Source organism: Dermacentor albipictus, chromosome 9 (genome assembly GCF_038994185.2).
Source record: "Dermacentor albipictus isolate Rhodes 1998 colony chromosome 9, USDA_Dalb.pri_finalv2, whole genome shotgun sequence".
NCBI classification, from domain to species: domain Eukaryota; kingdom Metazoa; phylum Arthropoda; class Arachnida; order Ixodida; family Ixodidae; genus Dermacentor; species Dermacentor albipictus.
Window position 1 is genome coordinate 69,654,800 of NC_091829.1, and position 20,966 is coordinate 69,675,765.

General features: G+C 49.4%; 1 protein-coding gene across 2 annotated transcripts in view; it reads right to left on the minus strand.

Moving 5' to 3' along the window:
- LOC135908571 (tyrosine-protein kinase transmembrane receptor Ror-like) overlaps positions 1–20,966 on the minus strand; it is a 351,625-nt gene that overhangs the window by 109,894 nt on the left and 220,765 nt on the right. For both annotated transcript variants that reach the window (XM_065440375.2, XM_070526426.1), the window contains one exon: positions 1,522–1,580. In XM_065440375.2, coding sequence (XP_065296447.1) covers positions 1,522–1,580 — 59 coding nt within the window. The remainder of the gene's footprint in view (positions 1–1,521; positions 1,581–20,966) is intronic.

Here is a 20,966-nt window from a genome sequence, read left to right on the forward strand (position 1 = left end):
CTTCGGGCGCTGCGTTGTATCATGCGTTTCTCGATTCGGGACACGGGGTTCGATTTCGCGTGCTTCTGATCTTGCACATGTCCTCCGAGATCCGGAGGCGCGCGCAAATGATCTCGGAGGCTACGCGAACATTAACAACCTTCCAACACGTACCAGCCGTAGAGTTTCAGGTAATAATTATTGCAGCAAACGGTACGGTTCCACGTAGTCGGAGCAGCCATCTTGGAGACGCGCCGGACGTCGTGTCACGCCATCTGTCTCTTGCTTCGACAGAGGAGATGTAGGACGACCGCGTCCTGGGGAAGTCGCTGCCGACACCTTTTTTAAGTGATACGCGGTCCATCTTACATAAAAGGTAACTGCGCGGTAAACGCCTCCGTTTAACTGCGGTGGTCCCTCGGCCCCAAATTGGGCCACGGGTGCGTGCAAACGTCAAAAGCCCGGGGAAACACCAGCACAAGCAAGCGCGTCCTGTAACGCAGCTTGCGAATGCAAGCCGCGCTTAAACGTTGAAATCCTGAAATCTATCTCTGACTATTCTGCTGCTACTATCACTGCTATTCTGGTATAATCGTGCTAATAAACTGCAATCTCCCGTTTCAGACAGGTATGATAAATGTATGTCCTATTTTAAGAAACGACGGAACCCAGCCTTTGCGACGCAAACCCCAGGAGAGAAGTAGACAGGCGCAAGCTGGGACTAGCCACAAGTTTAATGACCACCTCGACCACCGTGAATTAAACTCGTTGCTAATCCCAGCCTGCGTTTGTCCGCTTCTCTCCTGGTGCTTGCGTCTCGGAGGCTGGGCTCCATCGTTTGTGAAAGTGTGTACCAACAGGGCCGGCAATAGACTCTTCTACGGTATGCCCTACTATTCCACGGTGTATTTAATGACGATATTTTCTTTTTCTCCTGTTAACGTTGCCACACTCTTCTACTTTTTCCCTTCACTGTCTGTTCTGCTGAAACATTCGATGTAATATTTTGAAGATATCGCTTTGTCGTTTTTCACTGTGCCAGGCTCCTGTGCCCCGTGTGGCCTTGGCATACGCCTGATTTATGTATTTTTTGTCTCTTCGTTAATAAAGCTATTGTATTATTGTTCTTATTATTGTTATTACTAATCGTCTGCGATGACACGGGCTTTTTATCGCGTTAGCGCATAATATGGGCGGTCGAGGCGCACTTGCGGCCCCTCTGTGCATAGGGTTCAGGCAAATAGAAGCCCTACACACAGTGGCGTAGCTAGGTCGTCTGGCACCTGGGGCCCATAGGTCTTCTGTCATGCCCCCCCCCCCCCCCCCCTGATGTAGTCGGCGGAAAGAGGGGCGTCTTCATACGTATATGAAGACCTTTTCTTTTGTCTCTCTCTCTCTACACAGTTGGAAAAATACGTAAACATTTGACAACCCCGAATGTTGAATTCTCGAAATTCGATTCGTATTCGAAACCTCGTGTAATGACACACTCCTAGTTAAAAGCAAAGCCAGTAATAGAAACGGTCGCAGAATTAGGCTTACCGTGATTCGCTTTCTTTGTGGGCTTGGTGGCCTCGCTGGCAGTAGATGTGTCTGGACGACTGCAAGAAAAAAGTAATATTGTTTTTTTAGAGGCGAAGGACTTATTGGTTCTAAACAGGTTAAAGACATCCCCGTATGCTATCATCTATTTTTTTTTTGCGCCCGTGTAGTTATGTGGACTTCGCCGTATACAGCCCGTAATAAATAACTGGCTCTTTAGATTACCCACTTGTTTTATAAAGAAAAATAAAGAAAGTAGTAACGATGATCCCTCGAACGAAGTCTAGCTGGTTAGAAAAACAACAACAAACAAACAAGCAAAAAATTACCGACGATTACGTTACTTCCTAATGCGAAATTTGAGCGCAGCAAATAAGCTGTTTCACCTTTTCGATAGATTGAGGCAAAGAAATCGAGCAACACATGTATGCGCTATCACAGAATTTTTTTTTTATTTTTCACACGTATTCCTTCTCTGCGACGGCGATGAGCTTCTGCTTCAGCCTCGCTTACTGCTGGTTGCTCTCGACGGCGGCGACGAGCCTCCGCTTCGGCGGCGCGAACGGCAGGGTCTTCTCGGCGGCGGCGCTTAGCCTCTGCTTCGGCGACGCGTACTCCTGGATCATCTCGACGGCGGCGACGGTAAGCTTCTGCTTCGGCGGCACGCGCCTCTGGATTCTGACGGCGACGGCGCTGGGCCTCTGCTCTGGCAGCTCGTTTAGCAGCAGCAGCAGCAGCAGCAGCAGACGGAGGACTTCCATCGGTCGTCTCGCTCATGGCTCAGAAAGAACTGGCAGATAATTTCGCAGTGGCGAACGGCAGCGGCAATTTCGGCTCGGGCGGTGCACATATACAGATCCGCCGCCACCGATCTGGCTCTCTGATTGCCACCGCACAGGGCGAACGGCAGCGGCAATTTCGGCTCGGGCGGTGCACATATACAGATCCACCGCCACCAATCTGGCTCTCTGATTGCCACCGCACAGGGGTTGCATTGGAGGAGGAGCGAAGAAAGGAATTAAGTTCGAGCCGGCGCTTTGACAACCGGAGACTCGCAGGAAGAGGGGGGAGGGGGGCGGCGTGTACAAGCTTTGGGGGCAGAAGCGCGCGCAGCAAGCGGACAACACGATAAAGGGAGGAGGGAAGAGATAGCAGCGACTGACTGATGCCGCTGACGCCGATAGTGAGTCAACCCCAGCTGCGGAGTTGGTTTCAGGGACAACGCCGCCGATGCCGACACAAACAATATGATACCCTCGCTTCCGCAGCGCTAAGAACCAGGTCTAGCCGTGGGAAGGTGGTCACGTATTCGTCGACGTGCCGGGGCCTACGTGAAATAACCGGCGCGTCGGCAACTGAAGAGCACCCTATCCGCCACACAAGAACAGGGGGGGGGGGACCCTTTCCTCCTCTTTCTGCATGGCGGCGACGGTGTTCTATGCAGTCACGTTATCTTCTCTCTAGCGGCGTCAGCGGCATCCAGCGGTATCAGTCGGTCGCTGCTAGCGCTGGGGGGATGAAAGGGGGGCGGAGCTGGTTACGAGGCCGACGACAACGCCGACGACGACGCGAAACCCAAGAACGGACGCCAAAGAGCTGCGCTCTAAAAAACTTCCGTTTTATCGACGAGCGTTGCCGCCGTATCTTGGACATTCAGCTGTGCGTGCAAGCTTTGGTCTGCGCCAACAAGTTCACACGTAAAACTGTTTCAAAGTGAGCCGACGTCAAAAGACAAAAAAAATGAGAGCGTGGAGGCTAACCAAAACATTCATCTCTAACTTATTTTTTTAAGCCATGGCACACAGAACAAATCAATGAGGACAAGTGGCATTCCGCCATCAAGAACTTCGATGCCGGGGCGTAACCATATGGGCTGTCCAGAGGGCCCATGATGCGGCGGTCGGGCATGGCCTGACTGTCCCAACGTGGGAGCGGCCCGCAGCGCGCTGAGTCGCGTACCTCAGGACCTTCATTAAAGTTTTGCATCCATCCATCCATGGGTGCACACTAACGGAAAAAGAACGCGAATGCCAAAAGACAAATGGAAAGCCTCTTATGCTTATTGACAGTGTATATGAAGTGGCGTCACTAGGGCTAGGGCGGGAGAGTGGATCACTTCGGGTGCAGCTCTCAGGGGGATGCAGCTCGGTAATGAAGGAGAAGCAGGGGAGTGAGTGAGCGAGTGAGTGAGTGAGTGAGTGAGTGAGTGAGTGAGTGAGTGAGTGAGTGAGTCTGTCTGTCTGTCTGTCTGTCTGTCTGTCTGTCTGTCTGTCTGTCTGTCTGTCTGTCTGTCTGTCTGTCTGTCTGTCTGTCTGTCTGCACTTGTCACTTACGTGACGGCTTTTGGAGAAGCGATCCTCTAAATATGCCCTGGAGCCAAAAACTGCGCCGGTGGATCGGTGCAGTGTGATATATTCCGTACACTTTCCCCTACGAAAATGATTAGAGGGAACTAGGGAACTCGTGTGTATGGAATCGGCGGCATACTACAAAAAAAAAGAACTAGGAAATGACGGTTAGTGCGCGGTATCGCCTAAACTTTGTCTCCCTGGTTTCACGACAAACTTTGAGACTCGGCGAGTTCGTGTTGAACGAAATGTTGCGCTACGAAAGCGCAATCATTCGCGGCAGGTTATGCACATACGCGCAGTCTGTTCGCATTCGTGCGTCTGTATAACTGTGATTACTTCGAATTCGAGGGCAAATAAAGACAGGCTAGAAAAGTAGTAAGCAAAGTCCCAAGAACGCCATGAAGCCTTAATAAGGAAGGAAGATAAAACAAACCCGCGTCCTAACCGGCATTCACGTAGTGGGTATGCGCCACTTTCGCAGGAACAAACAACCCTCAGCCACGTCCCTCTTTACCCTTCCCCCTTTCAATAAAGTTTATCACCACCACCACCACCAACCGGCATTCCTCATCATCATCATCAGCAGCATCAACCTGTTTTATGTCCAGTGCAGGACGAAGACTTCTCCCTACGATCTCCAATTACCTCTGTCCTGCGCCAACCCATTCCATCTAGCACCCGTAAATTTCCAAATTTCGTCGCTCCACCTAGTCTTCTGACGTCTTCGACTGCGTTTCTCTTCTGTTGGTATCCGTTCTGTAACCCTAATGGTCCAGCAGTTATCTAACCGGCGCATTACAAGACCTGTCCAGCTCCATTTTTTTTTTCTCTTGATGTCAATTAGAATAACGTTTATACCCGTTTGCTCTCTGATCCAAACCGCTTTCTTTCTGTTTCTTAACGTTATGTCTAGCAATCCTTGTTCCATCCCTCTTTGCGCGGTCCTTAACTTGTTCTCAAGCTTTTTTTTCAGTCTCCAAGTCTCTGCCCCATATGTCAGCACTGGTAAAATGCACTGATTGTACACCTTTCTTTTCAATGATAATCGCAAGCTTCCAGTCAGGACCTGATCTCTGATGAGTGTTCTTGTTTGCTGCGATCTGCGCATATGTTCTATATGTCTATATATGCCCACGGGCTGCCGTGAATAAAACAGTTGAAAGTTACCGCCCTTGTTGTTTATGTGTTCTCTCCCGCTGTCCCCGTCTTTATTTGCGGTCAATATGATATGCAGTAAACACCAACTATAGGCCAAACTGAAGTTCTCCTGAACTCTTGTTCCTTTGCCCGGCTATTCATCATTGTCCTTGTCTTCTGCATATTACTCTTCAACCCCAGTCTTCCACTCTCTCTGTTAAGGTCCTCCATCACTTGTTGTAACTCGCCTGCATTGTTGCTGAATAGAACAATGTCATGGGCAAACCGAAGGTTGCTGAGATATTCGCCGGAGTTCCCTGTAGTAATTTTAGTGGGAGACCCTGTGTAACAGACGGGAAGTGTGGGAATGAAATTACGTTCTCTATTTTTTTTTTCCACACTGCAAGCTGTCTGGCCGTCGTGTTCGTTTTCCCCGAATCTCCTGCTGCCGACTCGGACTCCTATATGAGCCAGCCGACGACACTGGGGGCGGCGGGAATGCGGCGCATTAATCTTTTTTTCTCCCCATTCATTTCCTTTTTGCATTTCTCCTCCGGCCCGCCAGACAGGTGTGCACGCCGAAAAATTCGCGTACATAAGTCACTCGTTAATCCGACTCGTCGCACGACACCAAGCAACCCCCCCCCCCCTTCCCCCCCTCTCCGCATATGAAGTGTGCTAACACAGAATGCTCGCTTGTCCGCCCGAGGCTTCTTCTCGTTCCTTCTTGTCTTTTTTTTTTCCTCCCCACGAAACGCGCTTGATATATTGGCGGCTTTGCATATCGCCTCGCGAACCAGCATTGATCAGCAGCGGCGTCGGCGTCTCAGCGCTGCGAATGCGGCGAAGAGCGGAAGGGGTCTCCGCAAAAAAGGACGAGACGTACGCCGTTCCGAACATGCTGCTCCGGTGAACGTTCGGTCGCCTTCCTTTCTTTCTTTTTTTCAGCTGTTTGTTAAAGGTAGAAAGTACCGTATTTACTCGAAACTAAGCCGATACACTGCTATAATAAAGACCAAAAATGAAAACCTCAAAAGTACGAAAACCATGGATTGGATTCGATTAGATTAGATTGCATGGATGGATGAATGGATACCAGAAGTACCATAGGTGGTTCTGCGGTTAGCAGCAAGTCTATCGGGTAGGCCTGTGGAGCTAGGTAACTGAAGCTGCGTTGACGTGTGGCAATAAGCGCGGGCTTACATCGGTAGGCCGTGCTATCCTCTCCAGCTATCAAACATTTCTTTGTCTCATTCTGTCGTGATAGTGGGCGACTGTCCAGTTCCAGTCTGCGGACCGCCTACCCCACGACTGAGCGTGGAAAGACCCAGCGTAGGTGCGCGAAGGTGTCGTGTAACCATCGCAAGCGAGAAGTGTGGATTTCGGCCACTGAAATGACAAAGGATTTCATCTCTATCTGCCGAATTTACGTCCGCTACCCTTGCCAACGACCTCCTCTCATTGCCCCAAGCCTGGCGCCAGCCAACGCCATCGTATGCACGAAGACTTCCTAATTTCATTCACAGCCCCTAATCTTCTGTTGTCCTAAACAGCACTTCCTTCACCTTAGCACCACCTCTGTTACCAAAACAGACCGCCGGTTATCCAGTTACGCTGGGAATTACGTAGGCCTGGGCAGCTGCATGTTTTACTCCTGGGGTAATTTTAGGGGTTGTCAAGAATGGCGAGCCGCTGAGCAGGATTGCCACCTTGCCACCCGATTACGACAAGGGGTGCAAGACGCGCACCTCTCCCTCTCCGTCGCTGCAGCTGCGAGGCGTTCAAAGAAGCGACCTTTGCGCTGGAATCCGCCGCCTTCCTCCAGCCCCTTCGACATTGTGACGGAACTGGTTCGGTGCGTGAACAATGATTCCGGAGTTCCCCAACGCGGAGCTGATTTGACACGCATGGACAAACTGCCGTGGGGACGACGTATTTTGGTGCGTCTCACGTTTTGGCGTGGCACGGAACAACGAGCGACCCTCGATCGGCGTCGATAGTTCCCGGAACGGCACCCTGACAACGTCGTCGTCGGACATCAGAGCGCGGTTGCCTTTGTGTACGTAAACTGGTCTGCAGAGCAGCGGCGCGTTGGTGATGAGTAAACGAACAGTCGCCGCGTCGTAGGACCGGCGGATCGAGTGTATAAAAACTGTGGTTGTGCGAATGCTGAGAACACTTCTCTTGAGCAGTCATGTTAGACTGAGTCACTTCTCTCATGCAGTCATGTTGGACTGTTACTCTTTTTCTCAAGCAGTCATGTTAGACTGATTTAATTTCTGTAAATAAACCCCTTTTTCCTCGTTCTCGATGAGAAACAGTTCTTCACCTCATCAACGATCTCAGCGTAAATAAGTTGGACGACGGCATGGGCCAGCTACCTTCGAATTCATGCCGTACTCCAATCTTGGCAAAGGACCACGGACGATGGGATTGAGCCCCCAATCCTGACAGGGTCCGTTCTTGCCTCGAAAATGCATGTCGGAGATGTTGCGCGCAGATGAACACGCTGCGTTATGACGTGTCAAAAAGTTTGCGGTAGCAACGGACGATCCCTTCTCGCGGAAGCTTTTCCAGTAGCCGCGAGGAAGTTTAAGGGCGTTTCACTATGTCACGCTTTCCCACACGCCACTGGTGAAAAGTTAGTTTGCAGGTAGTTCTCGGCCAGGAAATTTTTTGCCGCTTGTTCACCAAACTTTACGCTTAATCCACGTTGATAGTGTCTTTGGCGTTGGGCTCCTAGACCCGAGCGCACGGCAGACGCCTTCCAACGGATGTGGCAATGTAACAACTCCCGCGCACCATCCATTGGGTGCACGTTAACGAAGCCCTGGTGGTAAAATTAATCCGACTCTCCCCCCCCCCCCTAGTAAGCTTATCGCGGTTTCAGCGCGTAAATCTTGTGAATTTTAATGCACCTAGTTCCGAGCGGGTTTCATTTTATTCATCAAGAAACGAAATACGCGCTCAAAGTCGCCATTCTATACGAGTAGAGAGAAAGAGAGAGAGATACGTGAGCAGCGGACTGCCCCCCCCCCCTCTCCCCACATTTCCAAATCAAGCGCTTCGGGATGATTCTGGTTTCCGCGACATAACCGCCGGATTCGATGCGCATATTACTCAAAAAGGCAACATTCGAAATGTGACTAATCGAATTTACTTACAGAGTAACTGCGAACAGTTCGTACGATGAAAACATAAAATGAAGCCAGGTAAAGCGAAGCGAAAATTATTTGCTTTCTGCATAACTGAAATGTACAAATAATGATGTAAACGAGGATGAAAAGTGGACGAGCCAACGTTTTTGAACGCGGCGAACCGCACGCGTAATGACGAAAATGTGAGTGCGGCTACGACGTGTGGCCAGGTTACGTTCTCATCCACTTTAATTTGCACTTAAAATCATGAGTTCTACATTTCAATTATACGAAGCAGTGAATTTCCTATGTGCCATATCTGGCTTCATTGCTTTTTCATATATGCGGTTGTGACTAACAATTAAAACAGAAAGTTGAGATCCTCGGTTCTATTATTCTTCTCAGTAATTTCAAGTAATTCTCAGTAATGTCAGTTTTTTCGAAGTTAGGTGTTGTCTGAGCACTGTCTTTTGGTGTACTTATCGATATTGTAATAATCTTTATTATAACTGCCACATTTTTTTTCCTGTAGAACAGCAACAAATGGAGTAGCCGAGGTATTTTCTACGTTAGAGTCTTGACTGAGCTACATGTATAAGAAGAATAAAAGGGACAGTTCCTGAACCTCAGCGGACGGAGCTCGTATTTGTTGAATCCTCAAACGTGGGCGAACTGCCTACTGTTGCCTCCGACTGCAAAAAAAAAAAAAAGGCAACGGATTGTATTCGAGTAAACACGGTACTGACGAATACGACATACATGTATTCGTTCCTTCTCGTAACCCGCTTGACTTGTGGCGGCGGTATTTGCATATCGGCCGGCGAACGAGCACACCAACATCGATGTCGAGGAGTTGCGAACGCATACTGGAGAGACGAGATGCTCTACGGGAAAAAAGAAAAAAAAGCGAGATGTCGCGCTTGAAGCTGGGTCGTCTAAAATTATATTTTCTGTGGAGGTCTTTACTTTAAGACTAAAGGCTATATACACTATGCCAGAAAAAAAAATAAAGAGAGGAATGCTAGTGAAATACGAGTTGGAGACCTGGCACGCGTAAGGGCATGGAGGAATGGTAGAAAAAAAAATCAGGGTACGCCGTGGTTCTTAATAATGCGAGTACCGGGGCCATGGAGGAATGGTAGAAGACGAAAAAAAAAAAACAGAGTACACCGGGGTTCTTAATAGGGAGTTTTAGAATAGGGGCCCCAATAGTTTGGGGCCCCAAAGAGCTTTGCGGGTGTTAGCGTTATGGCACGTAGGAGTGAAGAGTTTTAGAATAGGGTTTTACGTTTGCGGATAGCGTCTTGCGCTGACAGCGCCACTACGGCGTCAAAGAAAAGCTATTAGAAATAATAAATAAAATATATACCATTTTATGATAGGAATAATAATTTTGGCTTTCGTGTATTCGCATTTAATTACAATTTAGAAGTTATTCTGTAAGCAGCAAACAGTTAGTTGCGCTTAGTTTTGAGCAAACCAACATTACTAGCCTTCACCAGCCAAGCTTAGCCGCGTTAGGCCTACGAGCCATAAAATCCACAAATGAATTCAAAATCAGCGGCGTCTAATGAGTCAATATTCATAACACACGCTAGTTGAGGGAAAGCGATAACCGCAGTCACTTCTCCTAGCTTGCGAACTTCACGCGTTAGCGCGAATCGAACCCAGTTTGGTGCTAGGTTAGAGCCGTCGCTTCGATGGGCGCCGCCATGTTTGCCGACGCAAAACTTTTGGGGCCGCTATTTGGGCTCCCGCTAAATCGGTGAAATAGCGTTCCCAACGCAAAACCCAAAGGCAGTTTGCGTCTTGCGCATGCGCAGTGGCTTCGACGCTATTTCTTTGGGGCCCCAAAACGTTTGGGGCCCCTATTCTAAAACTCTCTAATAACGCGAGTATAGCGTCGTCTAAATTAGGCGAGGTCGAGGTGCAGGCGACGCACTCGAAGCAGACACTTCGGCAGAAGTTGCCTCGCACGTTTTGTTAGTTCTGTCAAAAATATAGAACCTCGCTTTCTTTTTCTATTATTTTATTTTCCCCTCTGAGGTAGTTTGAATATCGTTGTTCGCACTTTACGTTCCTGAGAGCAATCTCTAATCGCGCGTTTTGTTTTGCGTTTTGAAGCCCGTTCCTCATTTGCGAGGCCAGATATAAACGACAGGCGACAAAAGTGCCTGATCCGTAGGCGGCGTCGAACCGTGCAGTTATGGCGGCCCTTTCCCATCGAAGCCAATATTTCATCCCGGGCACCGCCGAACAGGTGAGTGTTGTGCGTGCTAGGCTAATGGCGAAGCTGAAACGGCTCACTAAAGAAAAAAAAATGAAAGAGAAAGAAAACGGCGAGATCGTGTGCGGCTAATGGAGATCATGGCACTCGGAAGAGGGGGGAGGGGGGGGGGGGCGAGGATGCAGCGGATCAGGAACCGGCAGCGTGCCATATACACGAGACAGCCGTTTCGGCAGTGTTCAGAGCGAATTAAAGCTTCTTAAAGGATATACGCATACTTGGATGACGCGTCCCAACTTTTTTTTTTTATTGCGCTAAATGTGGATCCTTCTAGTTCGAAACCCTAAAGAAACATACTGAAATGACTTAGACCGCCGTAAATATCATGCACTATAACACTTTTTCTACGAAGCAGCTTTGATTTCGTTTTACAACAGGTGCGCGACTATTGTGACGTCACGACGCAGAAGGTGGTCACATGGTGGGCGCAGGAAATCGTGGCGTACTGGAACTCGCTGCGCCAAGCTCGGCAGACTGCTATGCTGTTTCTTGCTGTGCGAACTCATGTGTCATCACTTTTTTTTTCGAGTCACTTTCGAGTGTGATCACTCGTGAAATCTCCACGTCGTACGAGTGACGGACAAAGACGTCACCCACAAATTGCTGCACTTGATCCTTTGGGCGCAGCAAAAAGGGCAGCGGCTACGCTACAAACTTGGGACTCTGAGCAATCATTCATTGCCAGTTGGGACGTAACCTGGACCGTGGCCAGTTGTGGCCTTGAAGGGACAGCTTTTCAGTGCAGTGAGAAACAATTTTCCTTTAACGCGACAGCGTTAAGGAGCTCGTGTCGCAGAAAAGCCGGTGTCGTCGGCATTGGCCGTGAGCGATAAATCCCAGCAGGCACTTCATGAATATTTAAACCGAAGCTCTCTCTGCCTTTTTCTCTCACTCTCCGAGAGCCGGCTGTTGCCTGCTGCCTGTCTTTCACGATAGGCCGGCAACATACAGAGTGCAAACAAGCGTCGGATACAATGCAAACCGAGGCAGTCCATGTTGGCAAGCGATACGTGTAAGCGCAGGCGTGAGCTCCAACACCATCACGTTGTCGTCGACCAGTCATTTTTCGGTCTTCGTGCCATTTCGACCGTTCCTTCGTTTTCGCGTCGTCGCCGTTCTTTCCGCCTTCTTCACTCTGTCATCGTCCCTGCGTTGCCATATCGCCTTCACTGCGCCGCCAACGTCTAACCGTCGTCTTCACTCTGCCGCAGCGAATTCAGCGACGTCATTCCTTCGTCATCGCGCCAGCGTCGTTTTTCCATCGTCATTATATTGCGTCACCGTCATAACAGCCTCGTCATCGCACTGTCCACATACAGTCGTCGTTGTGCAGTCGTGGCGGTAGTCCTCATAGCATTGACACCATTTCTGCATCAGCATGCCATTGTCGGCAGTTCAGCGTCGACACCCGATGGTGGTCTTACAGACATCGTCACGCCGCCGTAATCATTCCATTCCATTCCGTTCCATCCCATTCCATTCCATTCCGTTCCATTCGTTCCATTACATTCCATTCCGTTCCATTCGTTCCATTCCATTCCATTGGAATCGTACCGATTCCATCGTCACCATGCCGTCGACGTCATTGCGTCCCCGTCGTGCCACTGTGGTCCTTCTATTGTCGCTCTGTCGCAGTGATTCCAGTGTAGCCGTCGTCTCATTCAATGGTCTCGATGCGTGGAATGCACGTGATCGCGCGCCCCAAGTTTACGTTGATCGAGGCGTTTCCCGTCAAAAAAAAAAAGATGTTTTATACTTGGTCGTGCGCTCTATATACTTGCAAATTGTCACGGCGTCATTCGCAAACACCACTGAAAGTTCGCCCCCCCCCCACCCCAGCGCGTGGGATCCGCATATTCTCTCCCCCTTTTTTTTAATTGGACATACGAGCATGCGCCCAGAATATTAGGGAAGATATTATGAACACCGAGTCAGCTCCGTTGTTGTTATTTCGTCGTTTTCCCCCCTCTATCATCTGTCAGTGCGTGCGCGGGCGGAAGAGTCGTTTTGATAACTGTTTTTCGTTTATTTTATTCATTTCTAAAGCAAATTTACATTTTCCGTATAACCTGAAAAAATTTGGCGGAGGCGCGCTGCTTCAAACATTTCCGCTTGTGCCCATTTTTAACCCCACCTAACTCTTTAATTCGTTGCTCGCGCCGTCTCTCTATATACTTTCACTCGCTTCGGTGAACCGAACAGCGAGTCACCGAAAACTAAGTATCGTGAAAGAGAATAGAGAAGCAGAAACGGGCTGCGGAACTAAACTTTCGAGACCGCATTATAACGTTCCATATTTTTTTTTTTTTTTGAGGACCGTTGTACAGTAAAAGCTCGTTAATTCGAACCGCAAGGGGAAGCCGCTTCAGTTCGAATTAACGAAAGTTCGAACTAACGAAAGTGAAGGAGGGCAACAGTACAATGCGATTTGGAAGCAGTAGGGCATGTCAGAAATTTGGCGTGTCAGAAAGTGAGGGCGTGTGCCGCGGGCACACGCCATCTTCAAGTCGAAGCTCTGGGTCCGAGTGTGCCACACCACCGATGTCCACCGATACGAACGTAAGCCGAGGCTTAACACCATCACAATGAATCGCGACGGCCGATACCTCCTAAGCTGAATATAGAGGTGCACAACCGATGAATACTGCCGAGACAAAGACGCTGAACATGTGAAGGTGGCGAAGGCCCTGATTCGTTGGTTCTTGATTGCAAGCGCAGCTGCGACGTACTTGATTCGCTGTGTTTTGGAGCTTGCCGTGCCATCTCCGCACAACATTAGCAGCTGTACAAGATTTGCAAAGCCTCCGAGATTCGCAACGGGCAAGAAGTCTCGGAGGTTACGTAGAACGGAGAGGCGGCAGCCGCCACTGCCTTCTGGCTGACCCCGCGTCGGTTAGATTTTTTTCCGATTTTGCCTTCTCTCGCCGTTGTTAGATATGGAGCTGTTTCCTGCGATTACTTCGAGTTCCCCAGACCACATCGGATTGCAGCACAGCTAATTGAGGAATGCAGAAGCAGGAAAGTGCATTCCAGAGAAGCGGCCGAGCAAACAAGTTTAAGGCAACAAGTTCACGTGCCAACAAGTTCGTGCGTCGCCGGGATTAGAAGGGGGCCTCGTACAATGGAGCTCAATCGTCCCCCTTCGGCTTTGAAGAAGGCATCTGCTACCGCTGCGGAGCCGAGCCACCGGGTGCAGGTGGGCCCTTGTGCAATGAAGCATGAGCGCCCCCCGTCCTTCTCCAGCCTAGAAGAAGTGGATTGCCAGTCTGCGAGGCAAGACCGCAGAGAGCCGCCAGGTGCGACACCGCGACACGGGCGCCTACCATTGGCTGAAAGTGGCGTCATCGGAGCGGACTCTCCCATTGGTGAAACATGACGTGACTTACAGTGCTCGAAGGGTTTATAAGAAGCCTTCCAGAGAGACCTGAGCATTCTGGGACATTCCCTGATTCCCTGATTCACCTCTCTCGAACTTCTTGCCGCGGGCCGCAGCGTCCGAGTTGCTGCCGGCCCGTAATGACTGTACAACTGTTACTGGACGCTCACCTCCCTGTACAAAATGTAGAATAAATCCCTCCCAAGTTTGGTTCTCATCCCGAAGTCCGTCCCACAACCCCTACACCGTTCTCTCCGTTTCGGAGGCAATACAGCCTTGTGTGTAGGCAGTAGGCGCGCTTCTCTGGCCGTGTGCCAGGCGAGCGTAGTTCGAATTATCCGTGGGGGAACCTTCTCACGTTCGAATTAACGGACTTTTTTATACATAGACTTCTGTGGATCTTGGCCGGACCAAATCGTACAGTTCGAATTAACGAGCTTTCACTGTATATCAGAGGTTTAATCCACATTGCCGAAAACAGCAAAATTGTACTGCTACTAATGCGTACCTCTACTTCGATGCTTATATATATATATATATATATATATATATATATATATATATATATATATATATATATATATATATATATATATATATATATATATATATATATGACGTGACAGCTTATTAAGGAAATGCGCTTACTTGTTTCAAGCTTCCTTATTTCTTTTTCTTTATAGCACTATGCACTTGGCTCCCGTATACTCTCCATCCGTTAGAACGTTCGCGTTTTTTTTTTCTTTTTTCACTTCTCAGCACATAGACGCTCAGCTCTCTCATTTACATACGTCATTGCACGCTAACACCCCATGCAGTGCCCATTTTTTTTTTTAACAATACGGTCAATTTCAATTTTCAATTAAACGTGAACTCCTTATTCGTTAGAATATATATTCAGGTTGTACTCCTGAGTAATCTTATATATATATATATATATATATATATATATATATATATATATATATATATATATATATATATATATATATATATATATATATATAGACAACGCACGCTTCCTATTCCGTCTCGACGATGCATGCGGTAGCCATTCGGCCAACAAAACTGCGTTGTTAAATTTCATGCTGGTTGAAACAATGTTGCCAACGCTACGCTGTCCTTTTAGGAAAATCGTGGTTCGTGCCGTGCAATGCACTCATAAACTTGCTACTGTTGCGAACACCACGGGACGTGGTCCCAATTTCGTAGTAACTATATAAAAACGAAATGTTCCTCATCCCACTCGCAGTCGCATCGCTTCCCATAAGTTACTGTCCTCACGTCCTTCCTTAGACGTGGTACATTGTGTCCGTGGGCTATCCGGTGGCTCTCGGTACACTGCAGAAAACGGCTGCAGGGGCCGTATTCTGCAGCGGTTCGCTTTGGAACCAGTTCACCTTCACGAACGCCATTGGCCGGCGCTTGGCTGTCGTCATTTCCGGTGGGCGTGAGCACAAATTTTTGTTGTCGTCGTCACACGGGTTGTCAGTCGTCTGCAAAGCGAATTCCGTCGTCTGCAACGAGAGGCGGAACCGCGGAGAAGTGGTTCGCTCGAGGGTGGCGTGCACTCGCCACCGGCGTGGTTGCGAGGGTTACTATGGCAACCGCGGTCGCCAGCGAGTCTCGCGCCGGCCGACGAGACGAGAGGAGACATGGACGGCAAATGGCGGCCCCCTTGGTTGTGTTGCTGGCGAGTGCGATGCGACGCGTTAGACATGGGCGAGGAAGAGTTTTCGGGGGCACTGTAGGCTCTGCAAAGACACAGTGCGATGGCTTTGCGAGGAGTTGGAAGAACCTCCCGGACCACAAAGATTTAGTGGCGTTGACACGGTGACGAAGGTGCTGTGCGCGCAGCTTTCTTTTTTTTTTATGCCACTGGGAGTTTTCAGCAGAGCGTCGGGAATGAAGAAGGGATTGAGCTGTCGCAACGAGTCAGTCGCATGGTGGCAGCCGTCGCCGAGCCCATCACGGTTGTAGGTAAAGAAAAAAAAATGGGTGGGATTGTTCTCGACGGCCCTAGAGAAAGCCGCAGTCAAGAAAGAGCATTCTTGACCGCGGCAAGATTCCCGAAGTCGTGGGACGTGTGGACGGAACTCTAATAGCGATTTAGAGTTGTATTTGGAAAAGCTCAGTCCCGGCGAATGAGGATCCTATTGGATCAGCAAAGGGCATTGCGCCTTCCGGCAGAACGCCGCTCGTTGACGGGTCTCCCTCGCGCCGCGACGTTCCACTCTTTCCCCGAGTGACGTAACAGCCATGGCGAACCACCCGTTCTAAAGCAGACCGTTACGGAATGGGGCTCCTGGACTGAGGGAAAGCTCACTGTGTCGGCGAAAAATTTGGAAGAACTTTAAGCTTCGCCATTAAGAGTGGAACGCGATGGCGTTCAAAGACCCTTTACTGCTTTTCATGCTTCCCGGCAACTGCAGCTTATGTCAGGTTTACAGGGAAACGCTGGCTGCAAACGCTATGGACGAAGTAGAGATTTCTGGCCGAAACGCGGCATCTTGCGTAGGTCAATCTCCTGTTATTGTTTCGCACTTTTATTATTTCAGTCTGAGAAGAGCTAAGATAAAGGACAGGCACTGCCGGTGCTTTTTTTTTTTCTGTACGTTTGTTTTTGGGCTGCCGTTCTCAAAATTCCGAGGAATAACTTTGTAAAGAGAGAAAAGGTATGTGCAACTTTCGTGGTAGAGAAGTGGTTGGGTATGCGTGGTTCTGAATTAGCTTGGAGATTATTTTCGCCTACGCCGATGCGGGACGCCGACGCCGGATTTTGTGCGACACTGGCTCCTCAACGCTATCGCGTTAAAAAGCGCATTGCGTTTCACGGTCACTACGAGGAACAGTCGCGAAACAAAGAGATGTTGCGTGTGCGCTTCGCAAGAAAAGTTGCAATTATTAGGAAATTCTAGCATGTCCGTCCACGTATTAGTTAACGGAACAGTACCAACAGCAGCAGCAGCGATGACAGCGACATCTTGTGGCGGTTTGTTCAACTACAAGGCGTCAGAAGCACGTTATCTTTCGTTGCGTGCGGTTCTAGCTCAACGCACAAAAATAGGGGGAAAACAATGCTTTATACATCATGACCAATTAGTTGCCCACGCTCTCACACCAATGTCTCAGTAGCACATTGCCTGTTGATTACGGTAACAGTATTGTACGCTCGCCCAGAATGTCACGAGATGGCGCAATCTGCGCCGACGCTCGCGTCTGCCTGTCCAATATTGCATAAATGACACGTGACACGTAAGCTCAAACTCTATGTTTTTCTTGCAGTAAACAAAGCGTGAACAGCGCTGCGGTATACTGCACACGATGACACGTGACATGCAATAGAATCGTGTTTCTGGTGTTCTCAGTAAAATAAATATAAAAATAAATAAAAATAAAGTACTCCACGAGAAATTCGGGACAGGTTTCTTTCTTTGCTTTAACGAAGTGTACACACATCAGACAATCAGCTTCCTGGGGCTCGATCCATAGAGCACCCGGCGGAGAGGGCGTAACGGCCGGAACTCCTCGCTGAAAAATGCACGATCCCTGTACGCTTCCCGCGCCACTCCTCCTTCTTTCCTTTTTTTTCCCCGCTAGCGACGTAACGAAGGGCCAGGAGGAAGCGACAGGAGCTCGCACTTGAGAAGACGCACAGCCAAGAAGCAGGGCCCTTCGTGAAAAAAACAACGGGCACCAAAATAATAAAGCCGAAAAAAAAACTAAAATAAAGCAAGGAATACCAAACGGTGCCACGAAGTGCGGCCGGAAGACGCCGAGAGAAAACTTTGCGTACAACGGTGCCACTGACGTTGAAAAAAAAAAGAAGGAAAGAAAAGGTAAAATAAGGCGAGATCGAGAGAGAGGCTGCCACCCAAGTTACCAGCGCCAGCGCCGGCTCCCGCGTACGTGAGCTGAAAGGACGCGAGGGCTGTGTTCTCCCTACGCTTTAAGGAAGAGGCTGCAGCGGAACCTTCTTTCCGGTACTGCGGCACTTAAGTGCTCCCGCGCCGGGCAAAAGTGTGTGTGTGTAGAGCGCGCTCCAGGAAGGAGAAAGTGCCACGGATCGGAAGTAAAGAAGCGACCACCGCTGCCGCTGCTGCTGCTGCTGCTGCTGCTGCTACTGCTACCATACTACTACCACCTCTGCGGGCCCGACAGCGCAACAAAAGGAATTACGGCGGCCCGGGAGCGGCCGTGTATGGAAAGAAGAGGTGTACACACTCCCGTCTCACAAGCTCGGTGCAGTGCAGTGGAAGGCTGGGGGCGAGCCGGTGTCAGCCAATCAGTAACGGGAGCCGGCTGCAAGCTCCAGCAAAGAAGTGGTGCAGAAGGACGGTGGGCGCCCGCTCATTGTCAGATACTGATCGTCTTAGAATGGGCTGGGGTGCGTTTGGCAGGCATTCTCAGATCATGAACAGCAGGTTGCCATTATCCCTCAAGAGAAAAGTTTATAACAGCTGTGTCTTACCAGTACACACCTACGGGGCAGAAACCTGGAGGCTTACGAAAAGGGTTCTACTCAAATTGAGGACGACGCAACGAGCTACGGAAAGAAGAATGATAGGTGTAACGTTAAGGGATAAGTAAAGAGCAGATTGGGTGAGGGAACAAACGCGAGTAAATGACATCTTAGTTGAAATCAAGAAAAAGAAATGGGCATGGGCAGGACATGTAATGAGGAGGGAAGTTACCGATGGTCATTAAGGGTTACGGACTGGATTTCAAGGGAAGGGAAGCGTAGCAGGGGGGGGGGCAGAAAGTTAGGTGGGCGGATGAGATTAAGAAGTTTGCAGGGACGACATGGCCACAATTAGCACATGACCAGGGTCGTTGGAGAAGTATGGGAGAGGTCTTTGCCCTGCAGTGGGTGTAACCAGGTTGATGATGATGACGATGATCGTCTTAGCAGAACTTCCGTTGAAGCAGTACTTACAGTGGTGACACGACGTTATCTTTTTTTTCGATTTGTCTCGTTAACCGCCAAGCTTTACGCATCGTTTCCGATAAGCCGAATCTGATGGCTCGATATTCTCATTTAGGCGCCGTAAACATAAAGCAGCGCCCACAGCAGCGTTTTTTTGACACGCTGGAAAGAGATTTCCTGTTGTAGATGGTCCCGGCAAACGTATTACGAAATAATTGTCATCGTACTTATTATAATAAATCTTTACTGATTTCTATTTTCCTTGGCTTTGTTTTTCGTACGAAGTATACAGACTCCACGGCCAGAGAGAAATGTGAAAAAAAGCTATTTTGAGTATCGTCGATGCGGAATGACGCTTGGCCGTTGCAGGTTTAAATGAATGCTGAAATACACTAAATGCTTGAGCAAAAAAAAAACGCTGAAAAGAGCCAGGCCACCCCACATATTTGACTATAATGCCTGTTTTTATCAAGTTTTTCGTAAAATCGAGAAATTCGTAAACACGGGGTTCGAGCGTTATCTCGGAAACCCATGTTCGCTGACCTTCATACCTGAAACCAAAGTTTACTTTCATTCTGGTGAAGACGCGGAAGGAAGCGCCGCTGCAAAGTGTCATCCTGTTTTGTGTGCGTTGCAAGCGTGTAGTTGAGTTTCTACAGTTTGTAGAATATGCGTCAATACTCCATTGAAGTCAACGTAGCGCGCACGGCGACCAGAGGCGGGCATCCCAATGGAGGAGGCTCTAGTTCGAGGTCTCTTCTTTTTCCGGTTGGCCGACGCAGCTCGTACCTTTCGCCACGCTGCACGTAGTCTGTGAGGCGAAGTATACACATCGGGGTCGATGCACAGCGCGGTAGAGGTACGCAGCCCGAGGATCGCTAACGCAGTGGACCCACCCTGTCTGCGTATGCACGTATATGCGTGCTTGAAAGCACGGCTTCCTTTTTTTTTTGCCTGGCCTTACACGCAAACGAAGGGAACAGGAGGAGAGGGAACGTTGGGGAGGAAGCGGCAACTCGTGATGTTAAGGCCGGTACAAATTGGGGAAAGCATAGGAACGGAAGGGCCTCGATCGAGGTGCCACGGGGGAACGTAAAGATTCGGGGAAAGAAGAGGTAGGGGGCAAGGAAAAAGGAGGCCGTCGCAAATTGGGAACGGCGGGAAAGAAAAAGAAGAGGCTGCAATGAATGCGGAGAAGCACCGCATCAGAAGCGGACGGGAAGGAAAGGTGAAGAGAGAAGCGACTTTAATAAAAAGAAAGCAAAAAAAAAACAGGTATGCACGACGTGAAGGCTGGAATACAGAGAATATGAGTGCGCAGACACCGCTCCCTTACTCCGCGTCTCTTAGCGAGCGACGGGATCTAAAAGGAAGGGAGGAGGTCTAATAACTGGAAAGAAACAAGATAGAGAGGCACTTAGCTCAGCGGCAACCTCCGAAAGGAGGAAGATGCAGCGACGATGTAATAAAAGCAAAGGCAGAAAAGTAGGGAATCAGGTATTGCGTGCTGGATGAAACTTGGGTGTTACGAATGCAAGTAGGTTGATGACTTAGCCATGGCGCGTCAGAAGAAGGAAAGAGCACGAAAAAAGTAAATAACCCAGTGCTGGAGCCATTTCTCCTGCACCGAACATGATGGCAGTTGTCATTATTGTCGTCTGCTAGTCACGTGCTTGAACAGAATACAGGGAGAGCGTGATGAAAGGTTACTGGGCTAGTCCACTGATTCATAATCGGCGGTGAGGAATGCAGGGCCGCCGAGAAAGAGATGCGAAGAGAGCATAATCACAACCATAAGGTCTATTGTGACACAGCCGTTGCCCACGAGCATGTGACGAGGCTTTCTCCGGAAGCACTTACACATCCCCGAAGCGAGAGGTCGCGCTGATCAGAAACAGAAAACGTCGTTCGACATCTAGCTCGCCTTCTGCAGCCAGTCGAAGCAGACGACAAAAGCAGGATGCGAGCCGGGAACGGTTCAGCGGGCTGTAAATGAGAGGCACGCGTACTAAGGGCACAACGAGAAACGGTGTTGTACCATCGGACTCGGCACATCAAACGAGGATGCGTTCTATCAGGAAGGGAGAACAGAGCTGGAAGGCTATGCTAAGGTCAAGGAGCAGCGTTACTATCCCTCTCATCTTGTTATCGAGCGGCGCCTATAGCATCTGATGCCGCAGACGGGCATAGTCGTCTGTTCCATCCGCCGCCGGCCCTTCCAACCAGCCAA